General features: G+C 33.8%; 1 protein-coding gene across 3 annotated transcripts in view; it reads right to left on the bottom strand.

The window, feature by feature from the left end:
* Positions 1-3,400: 3,400 nt before the first annotated feature.
* Positions 3,401-14,172, bottom strand: part of FOXN2 (forkhead box N2) — a 58,234-nt gene continuing 47,462 nt past the window's right edge. For all 3 annotated transcript variants that reach the window (XM_060117703.1, XM_060117702.1, XM_060117704.1), the window contains 2 exons: positions 9,077-9,145; positions 3,401-7,563 (listed from right to left, as the gene is read on the bottom strand). In XM_060117703.1, the coding sequence (XP_059973686.1) occupies positions 7,040-7,563; positions 9,077-9,145 (593 nt within the window). In that variant the 3' untranslated portion in view covers positions 3,401-7,039. The remainder of the gene's footprint in view (positions 7,564-9,076; positions 9,146-14,172) is intronic.

The raw sequence follows: 14,172 nt of genomic DNA, 5'->3' as shown, positions 1-14,172 counted from the left end.
GGTGACAGATGGTAACTAGACTTATCATGGTAATCATTTTGTAATGTATAAAAACATTGAATCACCATGCTATGCTGTACACTTGAAACTAATATAATATTGTAAGTCAATTATACTTCAGAAAAATCTGTTCATTTCATCTAAGTTGAATGTATTGGCTTAACGGTCTTAATAGTACTCTTTTATTATCCTTTTAATACCTGTAGGATCTGTCCTTATGTCTCATTTCATTTCTGATTTTGCTAATTTGTGTCCTCTTTTTTTTCCCATTAATCTGGCTAGAATTATATCACTCTTATTGATCGCGTCAAAAATATTTCATATATTTTGCCCAGTTTTCTGGTTGTTTACAGAGGAGCTTAAATCTGACCCTGTTACTTCATTATGGCTGCAAGTCAAAGTGTCGGGGTGAAACAATGAGGACCTATTGTATAGCACAGGGAACTGTATTCAAAATATTGTAATAACCTATAATGGAAAAGAATCTGAAAAGTGTGTATATATATATATATATTCAGTTATATACATATAATTGAATCTCTTTGCTATACACCTGAAACATTGTAAATCAACTATACTCCAATACAAAAAAAGGGGGGGGGGGAGAAAACCATGTCATGGAATAAAATTGGGGGAAAAAACCCATAAAGTGTTAGGGTGATTTCTTAAACCACATACACCTTCATCGGCTTCCCTAGGTACTTAAAATAAAAGCCCTAATCTTTGACTCACATGGCTTTGCAAAGTTTGGCCCCAGCTCTTTTGCTTTGTAAGACTAGCCTGTTAGTTCACTGAAAATCTCATGTTTCCTCCAATCACAGGGTTCTTAGTGAATGCTGTTATCCTTGCCCAGAAGAATTTGCCATGCTTTCATTCCCAAATTATCTGCTTCTTTCAGATTTCAGCTTAAATTACATTCCTCAGGGTAACCTCCCCTGAAACCCCAGATTAAATGTTATATATTTTGAGAGCTCCTTATTTTCTTCTTTTATGGCAATCACAATTCACAATTGTGTTTACATTTTTAAGAGAGGGATTGTCTATTTTTCTTCTTAGTGTGTATTGTATGTCCAACACTTAAAATCCAGTGCTTGGGATTAAGCATTGAAATACTTCAGTGAAAAGATGTTCAGTTCACAAAGGGTGTGCAACTTTTTGTCCATTCGTCTCAATATACAGGATTATCACATGAATTTAGTCCCATGGCAGAGGACTTTATTTACTTAGCCTCGCTTAAAACACCAAGTCCTAACCACTGGACCGCCAGGGAATTCCCGACTGCAGAGTACTTTAATCTGGCTGCAGTCTCTATTTCAAACTCTCAACCAGCAGATAGCAATTTTGCTTCAGGTTCTTAAATCTCCCCTAAATTAATAATTTTTACAATCTTTCTTTCCTGCACAACTCCTAGTTTCCTCTATTATTAAAATTTCCCAACAAGGTGGATTTGTTAAGTATTAACTTGAACCAAAACCTCACGGTTAAGGAAAATCTATAATGGAAGAAAATCCACCTAAACAAAATTTCTGTGTAAGAATCACTTTCAGTTAAGGAGGGATTGTTGTTTATCCACTATATTATGAGGTACATAACTTGCCCTGAAGTTCACTGAAGAGCTTCTTGTTTTCCAACAATCATTTGGAACACAAACTATCCTTAAATATGTTATATTCTCTGTGTAGCACATGGCTATTTTAATTTAGAGGATGACAGCGTCTAAACATTCCTCTACTTAAAATTTCGTGGAGCATATTAATATGGCTATTTCTAAGATTAGTAATTATTTTCATTCTTAAAGATTCTCAACACTTTTATATCTAAATTTTTGTACTTTTTGCTAGCTTCATCTCCAAAACAAACAAAAAAGATCCATGTCCTGAAATTCTTGAGGAAAACACTAAACATGTTTTAACCTATATTTTAATATTTTTCTAGAAATGGTGTATAAAAATTATACTAGCTCAGAACTTGTATGAGTGAGAAAGTGGTGAATCTAATAGTGAGAATAAGATTCACTTTAAAGGGACAAATACATGAATGCCAAATGGCTATTTTTAAATGAATCTGGATTTCAAAGGGAGTTTAAAATCAATATGGCTGTCTCACCAACTCATTTTGAATACACAACTCTAGGTAGATACTACCATTTAAATGACTAGCACAGAACTTCAAAGTGACAGGGGGAATTAAAATCAAAATATTGGTTGTAGATTATTCCATTTTACAATGGATGCCAAATTTTTAACAGGTGGTTATTATGGGTATTTTTGAAGTAAAACTACTGTACAGTTGACCCTTGAGTAAAGTTGGTTTGAACTTCGAGAGTCTACTCATACTTGGATATTTTTCAATAGTAAGTACCACAATACTACACAGTCCATGGTTGGTTGAATCTGCCTTTGCGGAGGAACTGAAGATACAGAGGGCTGACTATACGTTATATGTGAATTAATCTCCACGTTGTTCAAGGGTCAACTGTATTTAGAAATAGTCTTTTTTTTTTGGCCGTGCCGTGTGGCTTGTGGGATCTTAGTTCCCTGACCAGGCACTGAACCCAGGCCCTCAGCAGTGAGAGTGCACAGTCCTAACCACTGGACCGCCAGGGAATTCTCAGAAATAGCCTTAATAATTACATATTCTACTCAATTTTTCTTAGTTATATTTCAAAATATCTAATTATATATACGAACAGGAAAAGTTCAACTTCAGGAAGAGAATAATGTAATTCACACTATTTTAGCTTTCAATGATTAAGATGACATATAAAAATCAGGAAAAAGAATACTTTCAAAAAACAGCCTTTAAAAATTTCTGAAATTAAAACTTTTATTCTTCATCTGCATGACTCCAACTTTGTAACACTGGAATAGAAAGAGTGTGTCAGTGTGTGTGTGTGTAGGAGTATGAATCACCTACATCTATACTACCAACCCCCAAAGGACAGAGTAAGTACAAGTATGTTATAAAACAAGGTTTATTCTGTAATACTTTATCATAATGAATTGCATCTCTTTGGTAAAAATAAACTTTATAAACAATTTAATAATCAGAGATTAGATACAAAAACTAAACATTTGTTAAGTTGTTTTTAATATGAGCAAAGACTTGCAACTGAGAAGTGGTTCACTTGGACTGGTCATCTACTTACTGGCAATTATAACTCAAACTCAGGGTAATTTTTATGCTACATTAGAAAAGAGGATAAGGACAGTTTAATAACTCAAATTTCTTGAATCAGAAAGCATTCTTACACTTTCACTTAAAAATAAATAATAGTTACAATGAATTGGCAATTATACATTTTTATACACTATATAACGGCAACGTAATACTTTAAAGTTAAGCACTTAGTTTAATAAGAAATGTACAACAATTTTAAAAACAAGTTTTGACAATGGCACTGGCAGTTAGATGCAAAAAATGTGCTTTTAAAAAAATGGCAGGTATAACATTAAAATACTCTACTTTGTCTTTCAATAAATATTTTGACTACATCATTAACATACTAAAGCAAACTTTGTTTAAATCAAAGCTTATATAACTTTTCAAACTAACAAAAAACTATAAAATATATGTAAACTAGAAAGCCTCAAAGTTTCTTAATTAAATGCTATGGTCTTCACAAAAGGTTGTTAAGTTACTGTAGTATTTAAGACAATAGTCTTCACAGATTTGTGAAGTATTCACACCTGTTGCTTAAATTGCTGGGAAAGGCCTCCTGGTCTACCAAGACACACACATTCCCCCCCTTAAAACTTTCTCTAGTTTTGAATTCGTGCTAACATATATTTAACTGACGACCCAGTATGACACTTTACATAATGCCTCAGAAAGTAGCAAAAGAAAAAATATATATATTCTAAACTTTACTATATACAAAGGAATCTGAGTTAAGAGAAGTCACATTGGTTACAAGGAGGACATGAAAGGCTCAAAGGTGGAAAAAAAGGAGGTGATCCACCAATAATTAGCTTCTCCATGTAATACTTTCTTTCTCTGAATTTGAAAAGTAAAATAAAACATGAACTAACTTAGTAATATATTGCACAAATAAACTTCAAAAATACATATTCATGAAACACTGGTTCTATTTGGGATGTGAAAGATAAAGATTAACTATTAAAACTTTACTAGGGATCTATTATAAACTGGAATTGGTTGTAACAATTTATATTGATGCAAGGCAAATTATATGTTAGTTTAAGTCACAGTTTTAAAATATAAAACCTCTCCAGGATTGCCAAGTTGTTTTTATTATAGTAAAATTTGCTAGTAATATATTCTTAGAAATACAAGTTCCAGTCCATAGGACTTGAAATGACTTTCCTTAACTGGGTGGTTACTAGCCATGTTTTTATCTCAACAAACCTGAGGAATGGGATATCTATGGAAGTACTAAAGGGGTACCATAATTAAAAAGGTTCTTCACCTTAAAAATAACTGCCTTGGTAAATCAGCACATGGAAAGTGATGCATTGAATTCTATATAAGAATTCAATAAAAAATATCCTATAACTTCTTCCTGTTAGGTTTTAGTGTGAAAGTTTATTGACCTTGCTAGTGATGAATAGAACTTTTAACTTTTAAATTTGTGGGAAGAGTACAATGAAGAGGGAGAGAAAATCAAGTTTAAAGAGTTATTGCTATTTATATTAAGACAAAAATAACTCTGAAGATCTCTACTTGAACTGGGAAGGACTCTCCCTCTCCTTATCTTATTCTTCTTTACTTCACAAATACTAATTATCTAATGGACAGGAACCAGACAGAACACTTGTGGTACAGAATTTCAGTTGAACAAGATAAATTGGAACCAGATCATTAAAACATTGTTAATAAGGTCTATCCAGAGGGCCACAGTAAATAGCTTAAAAACATTTTGTTATTAAAATGATTTTTATAATCTGGGTACTACTTATACCATGGTAAAAACAATTTTTGGTGTTATAGTCACTGTCTACAGTAAAAGATGTTAACTTGGGTTAGCCATTTTCTGTAGAAGATGTGACATATATGAAGAACAAAAAAATCCAATACCTCATCCTGCACACTTATTCATTATCAACGAATTGAAAGATTACTATTTTTCAACAGCACCGATTCTATTAATGTGGCTATCCAGGTTCAATTACAATTAACATGGGAACAGGACAGGTAATATTAATGTTGTTATCCCTGGCTTAAAGTCTTGCCAACTGAAAAAGACGTTTTCATTATGCTTCTTGTTTTAGTTTTGCCCAAATAAACTCTACAAGTTAAAAATGTTTGTTTAAAAAAAATCCAAGAAAATGCTTTATCGTCATAGAAGTAGTTGAAAGTAACGAACCAAAATCGTGAGCTTATGTGTGTATGTATGTATATGTCTGTATGTATATGTATATATGAAATTATCAGAAAATGAAAACAAGGTCACTGTCTATGAAACAGGATGTAGCATGAGATAAGACTGAACTTTTGGAAAGTTGCTTCTGCCGTTGTAAAAAAATATATAGTGAATTAGTTTTATTAGTATCCCTTGTTCCTTTTGAATGACATAGTCACATTATATAAATGATATGAAAAAATGTATCATACAAGCAGATTTGTTCAAATACTGAAAAAGGCCTTGGTCAATACACATTTTGAACAGTAACAAAGTCTTTTAGCATGGATTTAATGGCACATAATAGGTATTACACTGCCTCCTCAAAAGGATGTATTATATAAGATTTAATTTTATACGAATTTTGAAATCCACGAAGGCATTTTGTCTCTATAGTTTTGTTAAATCCTTTAACTTAACTGGGTGCACATACAAATTTAATTCATACAAAGTTTGGGCAGAAGTTTTTTCCTAAATGATCTACCTTTATTTACGATAACATAAGTAATATGTATTCAAAATGTTTATATTAGATTACAGTCCATTTGTACTACAAGAATCTCAGAATGCAGCACATTTAACAAGCAAATGAAAGATCCTCTTATTACAGAAGTGTGACAAAATGGGTGTTAACTTCCTAATACACTCTATGGCTATATCCTCTCATTGGATAGTTTCTCCTCAACAAAGACAGTGGCTAAAATTTAAACAATGGTTGCAAAGCACTTTGGGAAAGAAGAAATGGCTCCAATAAATGCTATGCAATATCTGGGAAGTTAAAAAATTTCAGATAATATTGTAATAGGAATTAGAGTGTTCTTAAATGAAATTACATCACAAAATTGCCTTTTCTAAATCTTAGAATTTTTGCTATACTGTCTATGTATCCAAAAGGAACTTTCTAGACATCTAGGATCTTTTCCAATTTATATTCAACTTTGTTCATGTGTCAACAAAAAGTAATTAAAAACAAAAATTGGGCTTCCCTGGTGGCACAGTGGTTGGGAGTCCGCCTGCCGATGCAGGGGACACGGGTTCGTGCCCCGGTCCGGGAAGATTCCACATGCCGCGGAGCGGCTGGGCCCGTGAGCCATGGCCGCTGAGCCTGCGTGTCTGGAGCCTGTGCTCTGCAACGGGAGAGGCCACAATGGTGAGAGGCCCGTGTACCGCAAAAAAAAAAAACCCAAAAAACAAAAAACAAAAATTAAGACAAAATAAAAAATTGAAATCTCATCCTATTGGATTGCATTGTGTCAAGAGAGGAGTATGTGAGAAAGAAAGCAGCAAAATTTTTAGCTGGATCAGCAACTATAATTAATTACAGATTGGAAGAGAAAATGAAAAAAATATGTTACAGAGTTGCCAATTCTTATATTTGGACACATTAATAGAATAAAAGATTTTCCCTACAAGTTTAAGACAAAGGCTGGGGTTTCACACTTATCACAGAAATTATGCTTTTAGGACTTCACATCATATTTATGATTGGGCATGATCCTAACAGCAATTATTTAATAAAAATTTAAAAAACAAAAATGTTTAGAAATAAACAGGTAATTAGCACTCCTCCCCCACCCTGAAACAAAAGAAGTCCATTATGGCTTTGATATCCCTTGTAAAGAATTAAGTAGAAGAGTATTGCCACATTTAAAAATAATTTCACACTAATAAGTATTTTTATTTTTTCCGTTGCTTTTGATTTTGTGTCTTTGCAGTACTTATTAGGGAACCTAGACATGTACGAATTCCAGCAAGGTGGAGTAGAGATCCAGCTGCCTCTTTGAGCTCCTCATCAATTTCTTGACACGACTGTTTTCGCATCTTTTTGTCTGGCTGCCCTTTTCCAGAGGTATCTGCACAAGCCTGTGATGCATAGCCACTGTCTCCAAGAGGATCATCTTCATAATCAACGTCTGTATCTTCTTCACTGTGAAATCCTTCACTGCCATCACTTCCTACATGGCTACTCTTTGGGATAAATTCATATACCTCATCCACAGAAGACAGGGAAGACACACTAGACCTGGATGCACAACGCTGTGCTGTCATGCTACTTGCACTGTAATTGTGGTCTTCTTTTGGATCAATGCTGGTGGCTAAAGAATCACTCTCGTGTAATCGCATAGCACTGGAATGATTAAATGCATTGCTATAACTCCTTTTTTTTTGCACTGCTGTTTTAAGAGGAAGAGGCTTCTCACCTGTGGAAAATAAAGCTTCCATCAATAACTCAAATGCATTTGATTGCAGAAACAGGCCATTTAAAACTACTATATCACTCCTGAATAAGTGCTTTAGATTGGTAATGTTTTGTGGATTTTTAAATTTTATGCAGACCATATCATCCTGTAGATATTAATGTGAAACATTTTTAAACCACTTAATGGTATGTCTTGACCTTTCCATGGACAATATAATTACTTTGAGCTGCTTGCACAGAATGCCTCAATATCAATGTGCCACTGGTTAGCTAACCATTTACTTATTGATATTTAGGTTGTTGCCAGTTTTCCACTATTACAAATAATACTGCAATGAAAATCTATCCACACGCCTTTTCTTACACATACGCAATATTTTTCTAGGAGAGATAACAAGAAATACAGTTAACAAGTAAAAGAATATACACATTTTAAGTTTTAATTGGTACTTCCAAACTGCCTTCCAAAATGGTTGTACCAATTTATATTCTACAGTGTATGACAATACCCACTTCCTATACTTAACCCCTAATATTATCAATCATTTTAATTTTTCATAATCTCATGGACAAAAAAGATAGTATCTCAATATCGTTTCATTTTGCATCTCCCTGATTTCTAGAGAAGCTGCATCTTTTCAAATGTGTGTTGTCCATCTATATATTTCTTCCTCTGAGGCCCACCTATTCATATATTTTGCTGACTTTTCTGTTGAACTGTTTCCTTATTTCTTACTTATAAAATCTTTTTTATATACATATGTATACTCAATATTATTCCTTTGTCTGTTATATAAAGTGAAGAAATATGTTGTCCCAGTGTTATGCTTAAAGATATCTGCTGTTGTCAGAATTCTAAAATTTTGATGTTTAATTAAATTTACACAGCTTTTATGGATTTTGCATTTTGCATCTCATCTCAAAAAAGGCTTTTTCCATTTCAAGGTTATAAACATACTTTTCTGTGTTTTCTTATTCATAGCTTTCATTTTTACTTTTAAATCTTCAAGCTTAATTTCTAAGTATGCTATTTATTTCTTCATTTCTTGGTCAATGTAACAAGATCTATCACAGCATTAACCTCGATCTCTCAATTGCTCACATAAATTAAAAGAAATATAATAAAACAGAAACTAAGTTATTCAGATGAAAACACAATCTAGTTAGAAAGAAGTAATTCTGCCTGTAACAGTGAAATATTTTGCATTCTAAATGACATTTGAGGGACTTCCCTGGTGGTCCAGTGGTTAAGACTTTGTGCTCCCAATGCAGGGGGCCCGGGTTCTATCTCTGGTCAGGGAACTAGATCCCACATGCCGCAACTAAAAGACGCCGCATGCCACAACTAAAGAGACCACATGCTGCAACTAAAAGAGCCTGCATGCCACAGCGAAGATCCCACGTGCTGCAACTAAGACCTGGAGCAGCCAAATAAATAAATATTTTTTTAAAAAATGACATTTGAAAGGCACTCACAAAAAATATATTTTAAAAAGAAAAGCATGATTGCTTACATTCCAAAATTCCTTGTTCTATAGAAGTATTTAAAAGCATCATTGCAGTGGCAGCGTCAATATCAGATTCTGAAAAAGGAAAAGAGTGATAATATTCATGTTCTTTATAAAACAGAGTCTATTATAAAGGAGAATTAAGAGGTACTAGAGATAATGAAAGTTCTCTTCTTTAATTATTCACAATGAAAGTAAGAACCTGACCTGCATTTCAATAAGGATTGCCCTTAAACAGATTAAATTAGCCAAGAAAACACAAAAATATTAATACTTTAGTCTTAATTATATACAAGCCTACAAGTACTACAGATTTATATAATACTCAAGAGCTAACATAATTATGGATATTCTATAAGAAAAATGGGTTTTAAAAGGCTGGTAAAATCAGCAGGTTCTATTCCAGAGGTCATTATGCTCTCATACCTACTTCTGTACTAAAAGTTCACCCCTCTCCATCTTGGCCATCTCTGTTAGTCTGAACAGTCGTGACTGAATAAAAGTAAAATGGTATACTCTAAAATGTGAAGGAAAAGTTAGAAAATGTTTATAAATTTTAGGTTATAAAGAATAAGTTTAAACAAGACTGATATGAAACCCCCCATTTCTATATCTCAAAGCTGGAAAATTTTTATTACCCCAAAGTTTTGCCTTTTACTTGTAATATCTAATTATAAAGTTATTTTTGATAATAAATTCATGAGGATAGTGACTTGCTTTCTCCTCATCTTGACCATAAACTCTGTGAAGGCAGGAAATGTTTCTGACCTTAATAAACAGGCTTAAGTAAATCAGAAGATTGTTGCTATGAAGGAGCACATAATACTATACTCTTTTCCCTTGAATAAAATGTTATCTCATGAATCAGAGTCTCTAGATCAATGTCTTTCCAAATAGACTGTCAGCTTCCTTAAGATAGGAATCATGTCCTATCCTCTTTATGTTCCATAATGCCTGGAACAAATAGTGGTTCCTTGATAAATGTGTAAAGAATATATTACATCTTTGCCCTCCCTCCTTTCCTTAGATTAAGCTGATTACCACCAAATTACAGAGTCCTTGGCATGTTCTAAGTATTATTAACTTAGAAAATGGACAAAGATGGGCCTCGAAGAACAATAGAGGTGGGATTTAAACCTGTGCAGTCTACCTCCAGAACCCAGACCTTCAATTTGTACTCTATCATCATCCCTTAATACTTACTAAGCATCTATAATTAGAGTAGGAAATTTTGTAGAAAATTACCGAGTATACTGGAAATTCTCTATTCTGTTATTCATTCAATAGAGTGTCCTGTTATGAGGCTGACATCATTCTAGGCTGTGAGAACATAGCAGAAAACAAAACAGGAAAATCCCTAACCTCTCATAACACAAAGAAATACAGTATATCAGAGTGAAAAACACTAGGGAGAAGAATTAAGGGGGAAGGGAGACAGAGAATGAGGGGAAAGGTGGTTGCAATTTTAAGTAGAGGTTAGGGAAGGCCTCAAGGAGAGGTAACAGTTGAGCAAAAACCTCAGGGAGGTGAGAGAATGAAACCATGAAGACATCCAAAGGAAAAGCATTTCAGGCAGAAAAAAACAGCAAATTAAAAAGAATTTGAATCAGTGATTCCCACATGCCACAGCCACAGAGGCTAGCAAAACAAAGACCTCTGCAATTCCTATCTTTCAGAATGAGACCTGACTACAATATGATAGAGTTCAGTATTCTAACATGTCTTTGAAGAAAAAAAAGTACAGCTATAGCCCATATTGTATATCTGTGTGAACTGGAAAAAAAAAAACAAAACAACTTGCCTCCAGGTGAATGTTTCCCTATACCAAGGCACACAGCTTGGGGACTGGAGTGCGGGCTGATTTCAAAGCCCATTCACTGCCTCAGCCAGGTGTCCTTGTGCAGGGCACAACTTGCATGGCATTACACTAACAGAGAGACTCCTGCTCCATGAAATAATTAAATATCTACCTTGTTTCCAACTTTATTTTTAAAAAAAAAGGGAGTGGTAGTGAGGGAGAGAATCGAATACTGAAATGCATTATAATGAGGAAACAATTTCAGGAAATTTATTAATCTTATAAATGAAGCACCTATAAAACATTCTTAATTTCTGAAATACAATACCTAAAACTAAAGAAAATTGATTAAGAGACTTATCCTGACAAAATAAGAAAGTTGCACGAATACCATTTCCTTTCTTAAAATAATAAAAAAAGTAGGTACTGTTTCTATAACAGTAGAATGATAGGAAAAGTGTTCCTTAAATACCCTTATTTCTTGTAGGAATTTGTTACAGGCAAATTAATTTGAATTTTCCCACATGAAATTACTTCTTTGCAAAAACTTCTTTGCAAAAGGATTTTATCTACATCTGATTTGTTTGGTTCAGACCATTTGCTAAGTATGCTTCCCACAATGCCTTGCCAATTAACTAAAAAAAAGTTTAACTTCAGTGTTAAAATAAGCACCAGAGAAATGATCGCAGACACTCGGTAATCAAGAACACCTGGTTATCAATACAATCTTGAACTTCTTGGAACAAAAACTGTCTGTGTAGATTTTACAATTTTTATTTATAGTACCAAATCAGTTTTGGTATTAAAATTAAACTTAAGACTTATTTGTTTATTGTCACAACTGAACACACTTCATAATGCTTTTTTTCATTAGTAAGTACTTCGTGCTGTTTTAAAGATGGCACTGTGGTTTTAATAAACATACTATTAGCTATATTATTTAATATATTCAGTTCATGAAGAATGAAAATTTGGTTCGTTTATAGTCTTTTGTATATATTTTCTCTGACACTATTTAGTTTAATCCTATAATTCACTTCTAGTTTACAGTCATTTGTCATTAGAGCCATCAAAACAGTGAGTTAAACAATAACAACAACAACTTAGTTAAAAGTCATATTACTTCCCTTTTTATCCTTCATAGTTCTGACTGGAGTTCAAAATATGCTACTGATTTAATAACTGGTTCAAATAAATCTCCCTAAAAAGTGTTAATTTATGCCTCCTGGTTTATATTTTCTTAGCCTTGATGCTAAGAAATTATTAATAATAATTGAGAAAAAAATTTAAAAGACATCAGTCTTAACTATGTAAGAGTTATAATAAGACAAATAAGTTTCTATCATCTGATTCTCAGTCCATTTGCTTAAGGAATGATATGAGAACCAGAGGCAGAATTTAAATGGTTATAAGCTAAGTAATAAATATACTAGGATTTACTGCCTTTATCAAAACCAATACACACATTTACAGAGCCTCCAAACAGAGAAGCTGTTTCTCGTGATTCTTTAAAGTAGGAGAGCGATTTCAAAAAATTACTAAGACTTTAAGCTGCTTGGACCACCAGTTTACTTTCATTTCAATTAAGATAAAAATTATGCTAATTTGTAACCTTAAATTTGAACTTAGATATGCACTTAGCCCCTAACTTCATCATTAACTCTCTAAGTTTCATATTTCCTTGTAGTATGCTAGTGCTCAAGTATAAATACTAAAATTTACTAACTAGAATATAGTTCTGTTTTTGTCTTCTTTGTTCACTGATATATCCTTGGGGCCTAGAACAGTGCCCAGCACACAAGTGCGCTCGATAAATATTTTTAAACAGATGAATTTACTCCAAACCCACACCAAATATTGACAAAAACAGGTTTTGTTTTGCTATCTCAGTATGAGATTCCTGTGCCTCCTGCTGCCCGCTATACAATACTGTAAAATAGCTATTGGCAAGATGAGCAAAAAAGATTAGACTTTAAAAAAGATGATTCTGTGAAGTGACAGATGTATCTTATATTGGATTCTAATACTGGAGCCAACAATGAAACTTCAGTGATCTTTACAAAACACAAAACTGACAATATCATCTCATTCTTTAAAGACCTTCAGCAGTTCCTCCAATGCCTAATATCTGGTAGGAGTGCAGGCTCTGAAATCAGAGTTCCTTCTATACCATTTACTAGTTGTGTGACTTTGAGAAAGTTACTTAATCTCTCCAAAGTTCAGTTTCCTTATTTGTAAGAGAGGGTAACAATACCTCAAAGAGTTGCTGTAATGCATGCGAAACACCACAGTCAGGAACTCAATGCGAACTAATGTTATAGTTATAGGAAGAAGTTCAAACTCATTATGCTAAATAAGCTCTCCTTGATTTGGCTAATGCCTGCTTAAACTTCTTCATTTGCCTTGCCCACACTAAACGATCACATCTACAGCCACTGGACCGAGGCTACCTGGTCCTCTTCTATGCTCTTAGGTTTCAGCCATACTTACCGACCTGCAGTTCCCAGCAACTGTCCTCCACCACACCTCTACCCAGAAATATCCTCCCAACTTCTGAGGCCCAGAGCTCAAGCATCACAGTTTCTTCTCTAAGAGGCCTTTCCTGACCCACCTCTAAGCTTAATTTGCCACCCACTTCCTTTTCTCCCAATGTACTCTGCATAATTCTAGTCAACCTTCTTCAATTAAACTGTATGTTTTCTGAGAGTAGGGCCTGGGTCTCTTTCATCTCTGCATATCCCAAAGCACCCAGTTCAATGCTTGGCACAATGGAGGAATTCAAAAAGTACTTGTAGAATAAACAGTTGAATGTTTAATCGATTTATCGTTGTATTTTTCAAACTTTACCCTAGAAATAATATCAAGAGTTATGAAAAAGCAAATTTCCTCAGAAGTCTATGAATATGTGCTAGAGCAACCTGATTTAATTATAAATTTTCTTAAGTTTTTGTGTGGTATTAAGTTTTCCTGTTAAAACTCATGAGAACTGTGTATTCTATTCCAGGATAGACTTGCACTGGTTGACAGAATGCCAATCACCCTCCCCACCAAGTGAATTACTAGAAAGGGAATAGGCCTAAGACTCACAATGATAGAGATGGAGGGAAGTAAGGTGTTAGCAGTCACGAGAGATGTAAACTCATTAGATGAAGAAGTACCTATGCTCTAGTTGTGGAAGCTGCTCCCCAAAGGAAGAAGAAGAATTTGGATGGAATAGAACAAGAGCAAGAAGAAATTCCAAATAAACCCCAGAATTCAAAGGAGAAAATGTTCTCAAAATGCGTATATGAACTAAGCTTAAAAG

Source organism: Mesoplodon densirostris, chromosome 14 (assembly GCF_025265405.1).
Source record: "Mesoplodon densirostris isolate mMesDen1 chromosome 14, mMesDen1 primary haplotype, whole genome shotgun sequence".
NCBI lineage: Eukaryota > Metazoa > Chordata > Mammalia > Artiodactyla > Ziphiidae > Mesoplodon > Mesoplodon densirostris.
The sequence above is the reverse complement of the archived record's forward strand: the minus strand, read 5'-3'. Positions and strand labels throughout refer to the sequence as shown.